The sequence below is a fragment of the Pezoporus flaviventris genome, unplaced genomic scaffold, assembly GCF_033815535.1.
Source record: "Pezoporus flaviventris isolate CSIRO_AGI_PZ_B2104156 unplaced genomic scaffold, CSIRO_AGI_Pfla_v1 ptg000047l, whole genome shotgun sequence".
Lineage (NCBI taxonomy): Eukaryota > Metazoa > Chordata > Aves > Psittaciformes > Psittacidae > Pezoporus > Pezoporus flaviventris.
Window position 1 is genome coordinate 13,762,898 of NW_026892595.1, and position 15,078 is coordinate 13,777,975.

Below are 15,078 nucleotides of genomic sequence, written 5' to 3' on the forward strand. Positions count from 1 at the left end.
TTAGCCTTCATTCTTCCTTATTAGTTTACCTGGCATGCATTCAAATTCATCAAGTTTATAACATTAGTTGAGCTTCACCAGGGAGATATTTAAGAGGCATGTTCCTAGCATCTAGGTAGTCTGAATGTTGGAGCTATTTTAAACGTGCTTGTATTTACTCTCTCTCTCCTCTAGAAGCAAATCTGTTCTGTTTCTTTTCATGACAATTCAGAAGCCTTAGCAGGGATGTGCAGTAAAACATCATATTTTGTTCTTATGAAAGGTTCATCCACAGTAAAATGCTATATCAGTCTTTACTTCTCTAACTTAACTATGAAATCATGTTTTAGCCTGGGTTATTTCAAGGACAGTGTTGTTAAAAGTTGTATTGTTTCAAAAGTGAAAATTGTGATTTTCAAAGGGTCAGTAATGGGATCTCTTACTTTTTTTTGTGATGGATTAAAAAACACTTGAGAGGTGTCTTTCCAAAAGCGGACGAGGGTTTCTGGGTAGGGATGTTTACAATAGTAATTACAGTTTTACAAACAGAAAAGCTGACTGCAGAGTGATAAAGTGAAGCTATCACAAGAGTGAAGTGAGAGGATCTTTAGCTTTTCAGAAAAGAAGGGGCTTTTAAACACTGCTCTTTTTGTTTGCATATTGTTGATGTTGCTATTAATAGTCTTTCATTGTCCATGACTAATGAGGTTCTTTTGGAAAACAGAGCTCTTTATTAAAGTTTCAGCATTTAAACATTTCCTAAAGCATCCACAAGGCCCCCCAGCAAAACCAAAGAAAACAGGATATTGCATTCCTGACATTTGTAAGATTGAAAAGATAAAGATTGGGAAGGTCATCTTTGAGCAGCATGGGGAAGAAAGAAGGGTAGAAGTCTAAGTAGTGTATTAGGATACTTTATATAGAGCATCTTTTAAGCTAATTTGTGATAAGCTTGAGTGATGGGTCTCCATCTTTCTAAATGTGTACTGAGGAGCTGCTATAGTCAGTTCAGTTGTGAGATTTCTTGGAGCTGTTCTACTTGTTATTGTTGGCTCCACTATGCATCCCACTTGAGGAATTTCATGTTGTGATATCAGCTCACTATGTGTTCGATGGTTTTGGTTTATTACATGTATTATTTATTTTACAAACACCAAACCCAAGCCCAAACCTGCCTTTACTTTAACTAGCTTTTACCTCCACCACGAGCTGAATATTTGAATGGTCAGTCCAGAGCACTGTTAAGAATCTGTCAGTAAATAACAGAAAATAAAAACCTTACTGTCCATCAACCACTTCTTTAACTCACAAAGGCTTGAAGCACCAAAACAGAGCTGAAAAAATAGCACAACCATGGCACAGTTTTAGCACAAAAATAGAATGGCTTCCTATAGAAAAAGAAAAAAAAAAAAAGGAAATAATACAGGGAAATGCAAGACCGGGACAAACACACTAGGCAACTAAGTAAGTAATCCTTCTTATGTCAGAGCTTTTCTTCTTCATCTCCTGATGGAAGTGCTGAAGGGCAGCTCTTGTAGAAAGAGGAAACGAGGTACTGAAATTGGACAGAATAGGAAGGATGTTTTATTTTAGATGTCAGCTGAGAGGCAGAGTGCTGACTACAGAAGGTCTCGGAAACTAGCCTTTAATTCATTGCTTGCCAAACTGCTGATCAGGACTGCAGTTCAAAGAGTGTCATGAAATATTAGAAGAAAATAATCTCAAAATTTTCATTTAAGCTTTTGAAAGTGTATATTATAAAATCCACCATTTATAAAAGAAAAAAGGTCATAAATCCAAATTATGCTGACTCATCACTCTCAGCAGTTCAGTTCTCATTGCCTGGGAAATGAGAGCCAGCTGTGATGTGGGGCTGCAGGTATAAATATGTATTGCCACAATCTAAGGTGAGATTTTCCAAGCAATTGGCTCTACCATGTCTAGAGTTCAAGTATTGTGTGAAACTACATGAGCTCAAAAAGGGATCACGCTTGCAAGATGTTTAGGACTGGCACCAGTTTGTGAGGACTCACATAACTATAGCTGTGCTTGTATGCCCTGGAGCCTAACATTGGTCTTGAGGCAGTGTCCTGGTTTTGGCTGGGATTGAGTTAATTTTTTTTCTTGGTTGCTCTTACAGTGCTGTGTTTTGGATTTAGTATGTTAACACATAGATGTTTTGGTTGTTGCTAAGTTGTGCCTACTCTAAATCAAGGACTCTCATACTCTGCCAGTGAGGAGGGGCACAAGAAGCTGGAAAGGAGCAGAGACAGGACACCTGGCCCAAACCAGCTGAAAGGATATTCCATACCGCAGCATGTCATGCTCAGTATATAAACTGGGGGGGTGTTCGCCAGTAGAGGCTGATCAGGCTCAGGGTCAGGCTGGGTATCAGGCAGCAGGTGGTGAGCAATTGCATTGTGCCTCACTTGTCTTTCTTGGGTTTTATTCTTCTCTCTCATTTTTCTTTTAGTATTTATTAATATAATATTTTTAATTTCAATTATTAAGCTGTTCTCAACCCATCAGTTTTACATTTTCCAGTTCTCTTTCCCATCCCACTGGGGTGGTGAGTGGAAGTAGTCGGCAGAGTGGTACTTAATTCCCAGCTAGGGTTAAACCATGACAGGCAGGCACATCCCTGCAGAGAAATGAAAAGCTGAGAGATGTGAGTTACTCTCCTATTTCATTTTTAGTGCATTAAAAACATTTTGAGAGATTTTAGAGTTTCAGACCTTCTTCTTTATATCACAGCATGTATTAAGGTTCTTGGAGCAGGTCTCAGACCTGGAAGCCAGAAGATACCACCTGTTTGTGTGGCTTCTTATCACAGGCTGCTGAGCTTCATCCTGGGCTCAACCGTATTGAGCCCAGGAACCACTGCTCCTAGAAGCTGAATAATAAGTTGAGGAATACAGTTCCTAAAAAGTGAAGGTGTATCAAAGCCTTCTGGAGAAGAGCAGCCATTCAATACAGGAGGCAATATCTTTCTTCATCCAAATGCCAATATAAGATCAGGAACAGAGAAGGAAATAGGGAGCAGACAAAGGCAGCCTAATACTCAGTGCAGATCAAGTCCTCTTGCTTTCCTGTGGATGGAGGGGTGGTTTCTCCTTCCTCATCTTCCTGCAACTCTGGACCAGCAAAGGGAGAGAGACCACTTCTTGCTTCTTGGTCTTATTTAGGAAAGGCAGAGAAAGACTTTCTTGTCCCCCAGGACTCCAGCTGTATAATAAATATGGGAGAAAACTGACCATGGACAGATTTAATGGTGGAGTAGAACAGCGGGCAGGGAAGAAGATAATACAGCCATACCTATATAGGTGAGAGTTCTGTCTAGCACTGTTGCATGTCTCCAGAAGTGGCCAACAGGAGATACCCAGGGAATTGCACAGTCCTGCTGGGTCACAGCACAGCTCACCATCATCAGATGAAACCTTCCTGCCCATTGAAACAGGATGTCTGTATCCAAACTGCCTTTTGAGAAAGGTCCTTGGTCCAGAGCATTCCTGGCTACTATCTGGAAGAGTATACACTAAAATCTGACCAGAGTCTGTGCTAAAATTTTGAAAATCTGGGCTTAAGCTCATGTCCCGACTTTATTTTCATTTCACTTGTACAGCCACTCGCTGCACAAAGCATGGGATGGGATACAGACAGCTGAATGACCAACTAGTCAACATCATACCTAAAAATGAAACTCTCTAGTAGGGTCAGCATAGAGACAGGGCTGCTTTTAGTTCTCGTTAGCAGTCCTGTCAGTGTAATGACTATCTGTCTTCAGCTGCCCTGGCATAAATGTTATCACTGTAACAGTAACAGACCTCTACTTTCAGCATTGTGAAGATGCTGGGATTTTTCTAACTTTTCAACAGGGAAGAGTTAGATTTTGTTATTAAGTTCAATCCTTGGTTTACATCTCCACAGCTTTCCAGGGAAGGTCTTCTGTAAACTGTGTCATATTCACAGACCCTCCAGATGTTATGTGCCCAGAACTGTTATTTTATCTACACAGACAGGGGTGATAATATGGTAGTCTCTGTTTTGCAGGCTCCGAGGTAGTGAGAAATTTTCAACCCTGGGAAGCGTCAGACCCAGAAAACTCTGCTGATCATCCTAACAGTTGTGTCATTTTAAAGATATGCAGCTTCTCTCTCTCTGTGATGGTGTCCATCCCCTAGCTCCAGCACCAAACAAATCGAGCACTGTTCTGCACCTAGCAGAAGAAATTCAATGCCAGACAGTGGTGATGGTAGTGAATGGATGGATGCTTCTTTCCCTGTAGTGATTTAAGAGTTAGGTAGAACCTGACCAAGCTTTATAGTCAGTTAAGGCTAGTGAAAGGGAAGCAATAAGAGGAAGCAAATTAAGCGTGACAGTCAGATAAATTGGATGTACCAAGGCAGCTCCATTCTTTTTGATGTGACTATTCAGAGGAAGAAGCAACATGAAGCTTTCCCAGTCTTCCAAGCATGACACTGACAAACTTTGTAACATACTACATCAGTATCTCTCCTGTATACAATATGTACCCAGTATTTGAAGGAAAAGACCAAATAATCCTTTAAAGATGCACCTACAGTAGTAAATTAAATATGCTGTTTTTGGTTCTAAACTGCCACTGAACAGTCCTTGTCCATACTTTCAGACTCACTTTCTTCCCAAAACAAGATTGCTACATGCTGTCTTCTGGAGGCTAATAATTGGCATAGGCCAATTGCTTTAGGGCCAATCTTACAATACCATGGCAGACAGTGCAGGTGTGGTACACAGACACATTACATTCTCTGACACTGATTTACTAACACTGATGTAATTGTGACATCTTTCAGCAGACTGTCCATTTCACAGCTTTCTGACAGCTCATGTTCTGAGGTTATATTCAAAGGAGAGGATCTGATCTCACTTAATACTGCTATAGTAAATTTTGACTTAATGTCATTACTCTGGATTGACAGTTGTGTAAAAAAATAAAGCGGATTAAAGAAATAAAGCTGGAATGCAGTGAATGGAGTGAAAAAGTGTAAGAGATGGGCTGATGGGCTTTTTTGATCAGTTTAAGTGCAAATACAGTAGTAGTTGGAAGGAATTATGTGCAAGATTTCTGTACTGCACTTTTTGGTACTGAGGTTAGGACATGGCAAAGCATCGTTCTGTGTCTGAGGCCTTACTGACAAGGCACATAGCACAGTTCATATAGCCCTGTGATTCTCTGTAATAGCAGCTCTACAAGGTTTGCATAAATTTATTCTGAAATCCCTGACTCAGTACAACCTTGCTGGCAGTCTTCTGTGCTGGAACATCTGAGCAATGTAATTATACCTTTCAATGCAGCTTCCACTCAACTCCCCAGTAAATCTGGGGCTTTTAGGGGCCCTTTCCTCCATCCTGAGCTGTATTTATGTCATCAAGGCCTGGAGCGTGGAATGTAGCCTCAGCTTAGGTATGTATTTTGAATTGTAGTTTATTTTGTTTATAATTTTGTCTTTTTCTCTTAGCATAGTTTAATTTTCATAGGAAGAAAATATCCATAAATCTGTTTAATGGGAAAGAAATCTGTTTCTTTTGGCTTCTGGGCATCTGTTCAAAGCTGGTCGCCACTGAGTGTTTGGAGTCCCTGATTATCTGCGTGATGGTGCCGCACTTCCAGCTGGTTCATCTATCTGTGTAGGGTTCAGGCATTTGGAGGCTGTAAGGTTTCCACCCTCACATTTCAGCATATGTTCAGTCACTTGATGGCTGATTATAGCTGAGGAAAGAGTTTATAATGAATAACTTAGTCAACTCATTAAGCTTGCTTGCTTTCTCAGTCACTTGCTTGCAGCATATCCTCCAGCACACTAGTTTCTTCAAACGTGTTTGTGAACCAGGATGATTTAACCAGTTTCTTTTAACACTGTGGGTGGATTCAGAGCAGTGCTCTGGATTAATTCATTACTCAAAGATTGTTGATTAGTTAATTAGATAATTGCTTAAGTGAATTATGCACTATTGTTTCTGCTTCCTGCCTGCTTAGATGCTTGTGCAAGTGTTCATTATTAATTTAGAGTCACCCTGAAGGCAGTGCCACTGAAGATTCTTCTTCAAGGTATCCTGCTTTTATCCAAACACAGCTGCAGGGCTGTTCTTTTGGTTATTCTTTTTAGTCAAACCTTTGTCAGCTTAGGGAAATGTATAAAGGCATCTTCACGCTCAGTTGTTATCTTAAGAATAGCATGCAGTTAATAAAAACAAATTACTCTAGAAACATTTTAAAGAGGAAACAAGTATGACAATCAGGCAAATTTCCCTCAGAACTTCAGTAATCCAGTCTAATCTTATTAAAATAAGAGTATTTAACAGCTCCATCTGCAAAGTACCTTAAACAGCAGGAAGAAAATCCTCAAGTTTCTTTCTGAGAGGAAAGGGTTCTTCAGCATTCATAATTTTTTTTGAGAACAATAGGCATTGTGCCAACAATATCACAAATCGTAACCTAGTGATGACTAAATTATGAAGTTGGTCCAGGAGATTTGTGGAAGACAAACAAATTAAATCAATGAGAAGCTGCATCTGCTTTGGTCAGAGGGCTGCAGTCGTGGGAGCCAGTACAAGGAGTGGGTTCTGCCCCAGATGCAGAAAAGCTGAAGTATTTCTACCAGCTAATTAAGTTTTCACATGAATAATCACTCAAAAACGTACTGACAAGCTAATAATTTCCTACAAATATGCTAGTTTTATGGCAAAGTGTTATCTGTGCAATTTACAGGCATGCGTTTCTAAAATTCTTTGAGATATTTAATGAAATCACAATATTGTACCCAGTGGAATATAAGGATAAAACAATCAATCCCACTAAGTAGGGCTTTACTGAAGTGATTGAACATTAACTGCCCTCTTTTGGATTTGTTTGTAATATAATGGATAATAACATTCTATTATGAAAAGGACACTTCAGACAAAACGGAGCATTGGAATGAATTAGCCTTAGGTGTTAACAGACCTGCTACCAGAATGGTTGAAAAACAGGGAAGAATCAAGGGAGTTGAGAATGGTATGATTGGAATCAAGTGACTCTGATTTGAGGGGGGGGTTGCTTGTAGTATTTAACTCAAATTCTTGAATAAAGTTGGCTGAACTGGATAGTCCTGTGTCCTTTATCATAATCAAACCTGAAGTAATGGCCATTTAAAGGAAATTTTATTCTGGACCTTTCCTACTGAGATTTGGGAGTGTGTTGCTCTCTGAAACTCTAGAAAACAAACAGAAATCTGACCATGGGCCTTTTTGGCACCTGATGCACTGAGGGAAACAAAACACAAGAAAAGCTCACAGAGATTTTTTTTTTAACAGGGTTTCCAGTTACACAGTTTTCTCTTTTATGAAATGTCCATTAGCACCCATACTCAGATTAGATTTAATTGTTTTCCAGTTCCTATTTATACTCTGCAATTAAACTGACAGACTACACAAAGTGATGTTTAAAGCTGTCAGCAAATCATTCTGAGTCTGTAAGATCAACACTTTCCTGCCTGTATCCTGGTAGGGTTGCCATGGGAGGTGACTCAGCTATCTTGTTTTTTCATTTCTGGGTTTCTCACAAGTGAAGCGTGTGCTGGTTATGTAGTCCTTCATTGGCTGGTGTTCTTGGCCGCTGTCTCCGGTGAAGTGAGATGAGATACCATGCCTTAGCATTTTCTCTTAAGATTGCTGGACAGACTCCAGCTAAGTAAGGGTGCTGAGCACAGCACATGTTCCTGGGGCTGGGTCTCTCACAGGAGATGAAGATGTCCTTCAAAAAACAAAGGAATTTGCTCGAATTATTAAATGAATATATCTTGTTGAGACTGGAGGTAGGACTTTGTTGATTTTCCTACTTCCTCCAGCTGGTTGAATGCTTAGTAAGCATCATGGCAAGTTTCTGCCCTTTATCACATGGTGTTTCAGGTCTGTCACAGATACATAGCACAAGGTGCAGGTAAACAGAGCAGCTTACAAAAACCAATGTGCTTTTCAGTGCCATCTTTGAATACTCCTTCCTTGGCATTTTATGATAGTGCAGAAGATCCAGAAAATGGATCTTCTTCACTGGACAGAACCTTGCAAGCCTTCCCTTCAGAGCAAAGTTAATATCAGAAATCAGCATTAGGATTGTTTAACTTTGCACAGTGCCCCTTGACTTCAGCAAAGTACATGCCAAAGACACTTGTTTCAGGATTAAGCTCTGTGAACTCCACCAGTTGGGGATTTTATTGCATACAACCACAAACTGTTGAAATTCAAGTTGAAAATTCCTTCAGAGTCACTCTGTGCTTGTTTTCTTGGTTTTTGCAGCGTGGTTGTGACCCCACGGCTCATTTATTCTTTCTTCTATACTTTTTCTTTCTTTCTCTCTCTTTCTCTCTCCTTTTATGGGGCTTGAAAAAAACCCTTCACAAATGCAAAGGAGCAAAGGTTTTCATACTGTTTTCTTCAGACTCTGGAAGGCTTATAAGTAGTTAAGCTGGCTTTTATTGCTATGTAATTCCAAATTGCTTGTTAAGCACTTATTTTTCAGCTGTGACCTTTGCATCAGTGACATTGCATGCGTAGCATTAGCAATGACTAAAGACAACTTCTCTCTATTCTTAGGAGGGGAATGTTGCCAAGCTTCAGATAATTTAGACATCTCATGCATTTTTTCATTGAAATTATTAGTTACTTTTCTTCTGCAGAACGCAAGAAATTCAAAACTTCTGCTTCTAAAAGTGTGGATGTGTATTCAAATCTCATGGATTCGTATCAATGTCAAAAATGCTTTTTGTCCAGTGATGGGCATAGGAGCCCCCACAAGGCTATGAAAAAAAGAAGAATAAAACTACTGTTCTGTAACAGAACAAGCAGAAGCAAAGCAAAATCCCTAATGGATCTTCCAGTGAATGCTCTGCTGGAATGTATAGACTTGCTCCTTATATTAGATCTTATATGGCACTACTGGGTAGAAGTATATTTTTGTTGTTTGCATATTCATTCTTAAGTTCACTTCTCTTCCTGAGTAGTTTCATTCATTCAAGCTCTTTGGGTCAAGAATAAGCATGGCTTAGAACAGAAAGTAAGGAACATGTCAGGTAAAAAGTGAGAGCTTCCGAATGAGAGCAGGATGAGCACAGTCCTGGATGCCCAATAGTTTATGCTCAAACAGAGCCTTTGTTATGGTGCCATGATTGAATGTCCTCATCTTTTTTGCTGTGCCTCCAAACCCGGCTGAGGTGGCAATGCAAGAAGACTGCTCATGGAAAACCAGTCTTTTGGTGACTGGGGCCTACAATTGTTCCTTTAGACCTGTTACTCTCTGTCTTCAAAAAACTGGACTCTGTTCCAGAGAAACCAGGATCTAACTATTAAGCAGATGTGCAAAATTGCCTTTCATATTAAAGAGGGGATGCTGAGATAGGGGGGACCTAAGTCCACACAGGTGTAGAAATTAAAGAGTTTGCTTGTACCAGTGAGGCGAAGTGTATATGACAGACTCATTCTTTTTACCTTCAGATTCAAACAGGCTCCGGTTTATTAAGCTTATTCAAGTTGTGCGTTCAAGCTTTCCCTTGTGCTTGTGAAAGGTTGGAGTGCTTCATTTTTTTAGTGAAAGATCAGATTATGAAATCATCACAAGATCAGGATCTGGATGAGTCTCAGACATCTACCTGTTTTGTGTCTGCCATAAAATAGCCCTATATTGAAGCCTTTTGAGTTATTGAGTTTGAATTCATAAAGTGTTCAACTGGGAACAACAGAACAGAAACCTCTTCCTTCTTGTCTTTCGCTTTCTGTTCATAACATAATGTTTCTTTTTTCCTTAAAAAAAAACCAAATTAAACCCCACAAAAAAAAAAAAACCAAACGCAATTGCAAAAAAAACCCCAATAAAATATTCAATCTTTTGGGGGGTTACCATGGGTGCTGCTATTGGGGAGCTGACAGAAAAAGTTCTGCCATGCGCATTGTGCAACCTTTATGGTGATGGCTATGCCTCAATCTGTTGTTTAGTTAAAAGAAAATATCTTTAGGTTTTGGTACTGTGTGGAAGTTGTCTATAAAGCTGCTAGTGAAAAGAACTCATAAATGTCCCAAAAAGGAGATAGAAACAACACTCTTTTTCTTCTTCTATTTAAAGCGTTCCTGACCCTGAAGCCTATTTCTCTACGGTCAATGGAAGTAGAAAAATGTAAATGTTGTACAGAAAGAGGATCAGACCCATAAACTGTCCATGTCTGCTCCTCTCTGCTGACATTCTTCAGTGGCGTTCATTGTAGGACAGGCTGTTGTCCTTGTGAAGTTCTTGTTTAAACTAGTGAAATCCTCATCATCTGAAAGGCAGAGTGCTGGAAAACGCACTGCCAGACCTGGCCCAAACTACCCAGCTGATTACCATCAAATTTGGTATCTGCATCATGCTTTGTTGACTTCAGGGCTTCATAAGCAAACCAGTGCTCAAACAATGGAAGCAAGCAAGTAAGGGTTTGTTTACAACCCTGAATATTGTTTTAATTAACTCATTTAGATCAATTTAGTTTGCCAGTCTGTACTACTGCAAGGTCTGTTGTAAAATTCAGTCTACTGAATTGGACATGTGTAAATCAAGTCATACAATAACAGTGGAGTGAAAGAGGTGCTCAGATGGGCACTAGGGAGTTAGAAAATGGAACAAAGCTCTTTCTTTTTCTTGAACTGTGCTCCAGCTAGAGGCAGCAGGGGAGCTGATCCTTTTTCTTCACTGCTTGGCTCCAGATTTTCTCAAATAGGCCTGAGTAGTCCAGCAAGCCAGTCTGGATCTTTCCAGAAAGCCCTGCATGGGACTCCAAGCAAAAAGAAGAAATACATGAGCCTGTAAATTCCCAGCCCAGGCTGGTATCCAATAACAAAGATGTGCCAAAGGCCCAGTGTGCTGCTGGGGTTGTTGACTCCAAATGGGCATCAATGGGGAAATAGATGGCTTTAGATGGATAATTATTATAAGCCTCAGCACATGCTGCTACAATGCTGAAAACATCAGAAGCTATAAAATCAGCCATCCTCTGACCTGTGCATTGTATTTATGTATGCAGAGGTGTAATGCTTCCATTAATGAAGAGATTGCTTAAAACATAAAGCAGGATGGGAAGGATTTTCAGGAAGGAACATTGCAAATTTTCAACATGACCTGTATGGAAGTGACAACAAAGTGGTTTGCATCTCTCTGTGTAATGGACAATTAATGGTTTAGAATAAAATGTGTAAGGTTAATGGCATCCTTTTTCCCCTTGAATACTCCTTGAAAGCTGGAGAGAAGTGAGATAGTAGTGAGGGTAGTCTTGTCTTAAATAGACTGGCACTTACTGGATACCACCAAGACATTTATAAGGCCATCTCTGACAATGTAGCATGTTTCTTCCAGGTACACTTTTGGAAAAAAAAAATCACTTAGAAAGGAATTATCACACTTGTTTTATGTTACTGCTTTTTTAATGTAAATAGTCTAATTTAGACTGGGAAAAAAATGCATGAGTGGCATCTATATAGTTCTTCTGAAGCTGTTTTGTTTCTCCAGATTTAATTGTAGGTGCATTTGGAGCTGGAAAAGCAGTTGTTTACAGGTAAGTGGTAAATACAATGGATTTTCTATTTTACAGCTTTGGTAGGAGATCTGCAAATAAGCAAATTTCACATTCCTTTGTTTCTGTAGTGCAATGTGTAAAAGATGATAATTACAGGTGATAAACTATGCATCCTGTGAGAAACAAAAGCTTTTTTCCCATGCTTGAAACTGTCATTTTCAATGAAATTTTCCATACTTTCCATGCTTGAGTCTTAGCTCAAAAAACTTCTGGAATGTTTGACTCCTCCGTTAATTTTAAATGAGAAATTTAAAAAGCATAATATTCTAAACTGATTTTTTCCCTCTGGGAATGGTGCTAGAAAGATATTTTATCCTTTTTTTAAAAATCACAAAGTTGCTGCTGACTGTGGATTTTCACTAAATGCAGTGCTTGGTTAGAGGTATGAATTGAAGCTACCAAATGCATAAACAAGTATTTGCTGCTCTCTTAGTCCAGCCATGCCGACAGTTCCTTGCATTTAAAGATCTACCATCCACTGATGCAACAATGTAGTCATATTTCTTGATTCGTGTCTGTCTTCTTGTAGTCTGTATTCCCAACAGTACCTGACTGAGGGAAGGCATGTTCTGCTTTCCAGCTGAGTATTTGTCAAAGCATAAGAGTTTAGTAAAACAGGAATGCTAGTTTGTTTTAGCTACCATTGTAGGTGCAGTGAGTAGACCTGTTTTTCCCAATGCCCATAGAAAGAGCCATGTGAATAATTTGCAGTGCATCACGTTGCAGTGGCATGAATGACTGCACAGGATGTGAAACATTGGAGAATTAGATCCAGTGTGTATTTTAGATAGCAGTAAAAATGTGTTTAATTTAAGAAAATGAATAGCAGGAGGCCATTTCCTGGCCAGAGTATATCAAATATGCAACTTGTCATACTGGAGAAACAGGATTTTATTAACTGCAGTGTGCTAGAAAAAAAGGTTTTCACTCTTGCAGAGAAAGTAAATTTTTTTAAGGTTTTGCTGAAGTAGTATAGAGAAGTAATCATAAAAGCTCAGCTGTGGATTAAAATATGAGGAAATTAATTTTTTAATAAGCTGGTTTTGCCAGAATTATGTAAGCTACTGTAAAATAGTACTGCTGTCTTAAAAAAGCAGAATTTAGACTCTTTCTTATTTTCATTTGTCTTCCAAATTGCTCTCAGCTACAAATGATCTCATTACTTAATAACAGATTGTTATTTGAAGGGATGATTCCAATCACTATAACTGTGTATTTGCATATTCAGCAGAATTTTGTGGTGATTATTCCTGGTTTCTGAAGTCAGTTGTCTCAAGACATGTCAGACAGAGTTGTTTATTGGCTCAAGATATTGTAGATCAATTTCTACTTTAACCAAATTTTCTTGATTTAAGAATCTTAAACAGAGATAGCAAGTCTGAATATGTCACTGTTAGTGGAGATTGTATATAACAAATCCAGCAGTATAAAATGCGGCCAGAAGACTGCTGTAAATCCCAAAAGGCAGACTCTGCACCTTTATGAAAACCCAATGTCATGAAATGTATGTGTCTGATGTGCCTTAGTCCCAAGAAACACCTATTGGTTAACTGAACAAGGCTGTTTCACTGATGCTGTTGACCTGTGATTTCTTTTGTGAAGAACTTTCAAAATGTCATAGTAGGAGTTACAGTTTCTGACAAAAAAAAAAAAAAAAAATTCTTTTGGGTAGGAGGACGATTACGTAAGTGTTTCCTCAGAGCAGCCCTATATTTCTGGCTTCAATGTAACCATCTCAGTTTTCTCTGCTGCAACATAGGTACTAATGTGCTCCTGTATGCAGTGAACCTTGTTTCTGTCCCTCAGAGCCAGACCTGTGGTGACAGTGAATGCTCAGCTCATTCTGAACCCCATGATTGTGAATCCAGACAATAAAACTTGTCTGCTTCCTGACTCTCAGCTTTTGGTGGCTTGGTAAGTTCATGATAAGATAAAAAAAATCCTCATCCTCTTTCCATTCCTAACTTCCTGCTCCTAACTTTTCTTGCAGCTTTTTGGTTGAACATATTCAAAGTTCAAAAAAGATGTTCAAACATACTATGTTGAATGCAACAAAAAAACTCTACACAGAACAGAGTTCTTTTAGATATCTTCCAGTACTTCACAGGTTTTCAAAATGAAGTACTTAAAGGTAGAGTGCTTTCATACACTGAATCTCCTGTGTAGGAGAATGCTCATTGTCTCCTAGGGATCAAGATACAAATTCATATGCAATGCTTGGATGAATGGAACGTGAAACAGCTGAGACAGACAAAACACGGGAACAATGATCTGTCAAAATACACATCTTTCTTGAGAAAATATGTCAGTGAAAGTGATGCAAAGAGCTGGTGGATCCACTGTTTTCTGTTAGAAAAAGAGAGATCTCAGTCTTTTGTGGAAGAGAGAAGATACCTGGCTGGCCATCCTGAGAGCAGTTCACAGGATGTTGTTTCTGGTTGTCATTGGTCAGAGGAAGGTTTTTTTAGTGCCTTGTACAAGACAATGTTGCATATGTCTTTAAAAGAGAAACCCTATGCCACAGTAGCATTTAACTTTGAAAAGAAAAAGTACATTCAAAAACTTGAAGCTAATTAAAACAATTTAAGATCAGTTACAAATATAAAATGCTTGCAGGACAGTTGGAGGCTATCTAATAGCACATAATAACACATACAGGCACGTTTACTACACTAGTAAAAATTCACTTAGAAAGGATCCCAGGAACAGCTGATAAAAGAGGCTATTACAAATACATAAGATACTGTTTAAAAGTGCAAATCATAACAAATGAGGAAACTGAAAAAAAATCAGAGCATAAATACGTACAACTTGAATACCAAATAGCAGTGAGTCCTGCCAGAGACACTGTGAGGAACAGATTTCTAGGACAGAAAAAATATTCATATCATTTTATTTAAGCATATTAGAAGCAGAAATCCTGCCAGGAAGTGGGCTGTATGAAAAGGACATCCATGTGTAAAGGAGGACTCCAGAAGACAAGGTGACTGCAGAAATTTTTCACTGCTTTTAAACCAGAGGTGGTCAAAGGGATTCCCCACACTGCAGACATTCTTTATATGAGATGAGTTCTAAAAATCATCTCAAATGTCAAAGTCAGCAAAAGTGTTTTTAGAACAAATTGTTAAATATGAACCATAAAAAATACTCATGACCAGAAAAAGTTCATTCAGTAGTCATAAAGAAACTAAGCTCTGGTACATCTAAATGACTAAATAAGTCAGCTTTCAATGCATCTGGAAAGGGGCTTTCAAGAGAGTTTCACTTTTGCTCTATTCTTCCACACTTTATTGGACTTCCCATATTTGCCATAATGTTCCTTGTTTCTATATCCTGCGTAGAAAATCACCAATGTACAGAGCAATGGGGAAGGCAATTGATAGATCTAAGTTTCACAACTTTTAAAAGCTTTGGCCTTTCTGGAATAGGATCCAGCTCAAGATCCATCCTGACTTTTTGATTCAAGCACCTTTTGATCTAATAGGTG

At 38.9% G+C, this 15,078-nt stretch overlaps 1 protein-coding gene across 1 annotated transcript in view; it reads left to right on the forward strand.

The window, feature by feature from the left end:
* The window catches only part of ITGA8 (integrin subunit alpha 8), a 109,949-nt gene that overhangs the window by 31,863 nt on the left and 63,008 nt on the right, over positions 1-15,078 (forward strand). Inside the window, exons 14-15 of the mRNA XM_061468371.1 lie at positions 11,525-11,570; positions 13,398-13,505. Coding sequence (XP_061324355.1) covers positions 11,525-11,570; positions 13,398-13,505 — 154 coding nt within the window. The remainder of the gene's footprint in view (positions 1-11,524; positions 11,571-13,397; positions 13,506-15,078) is intronic.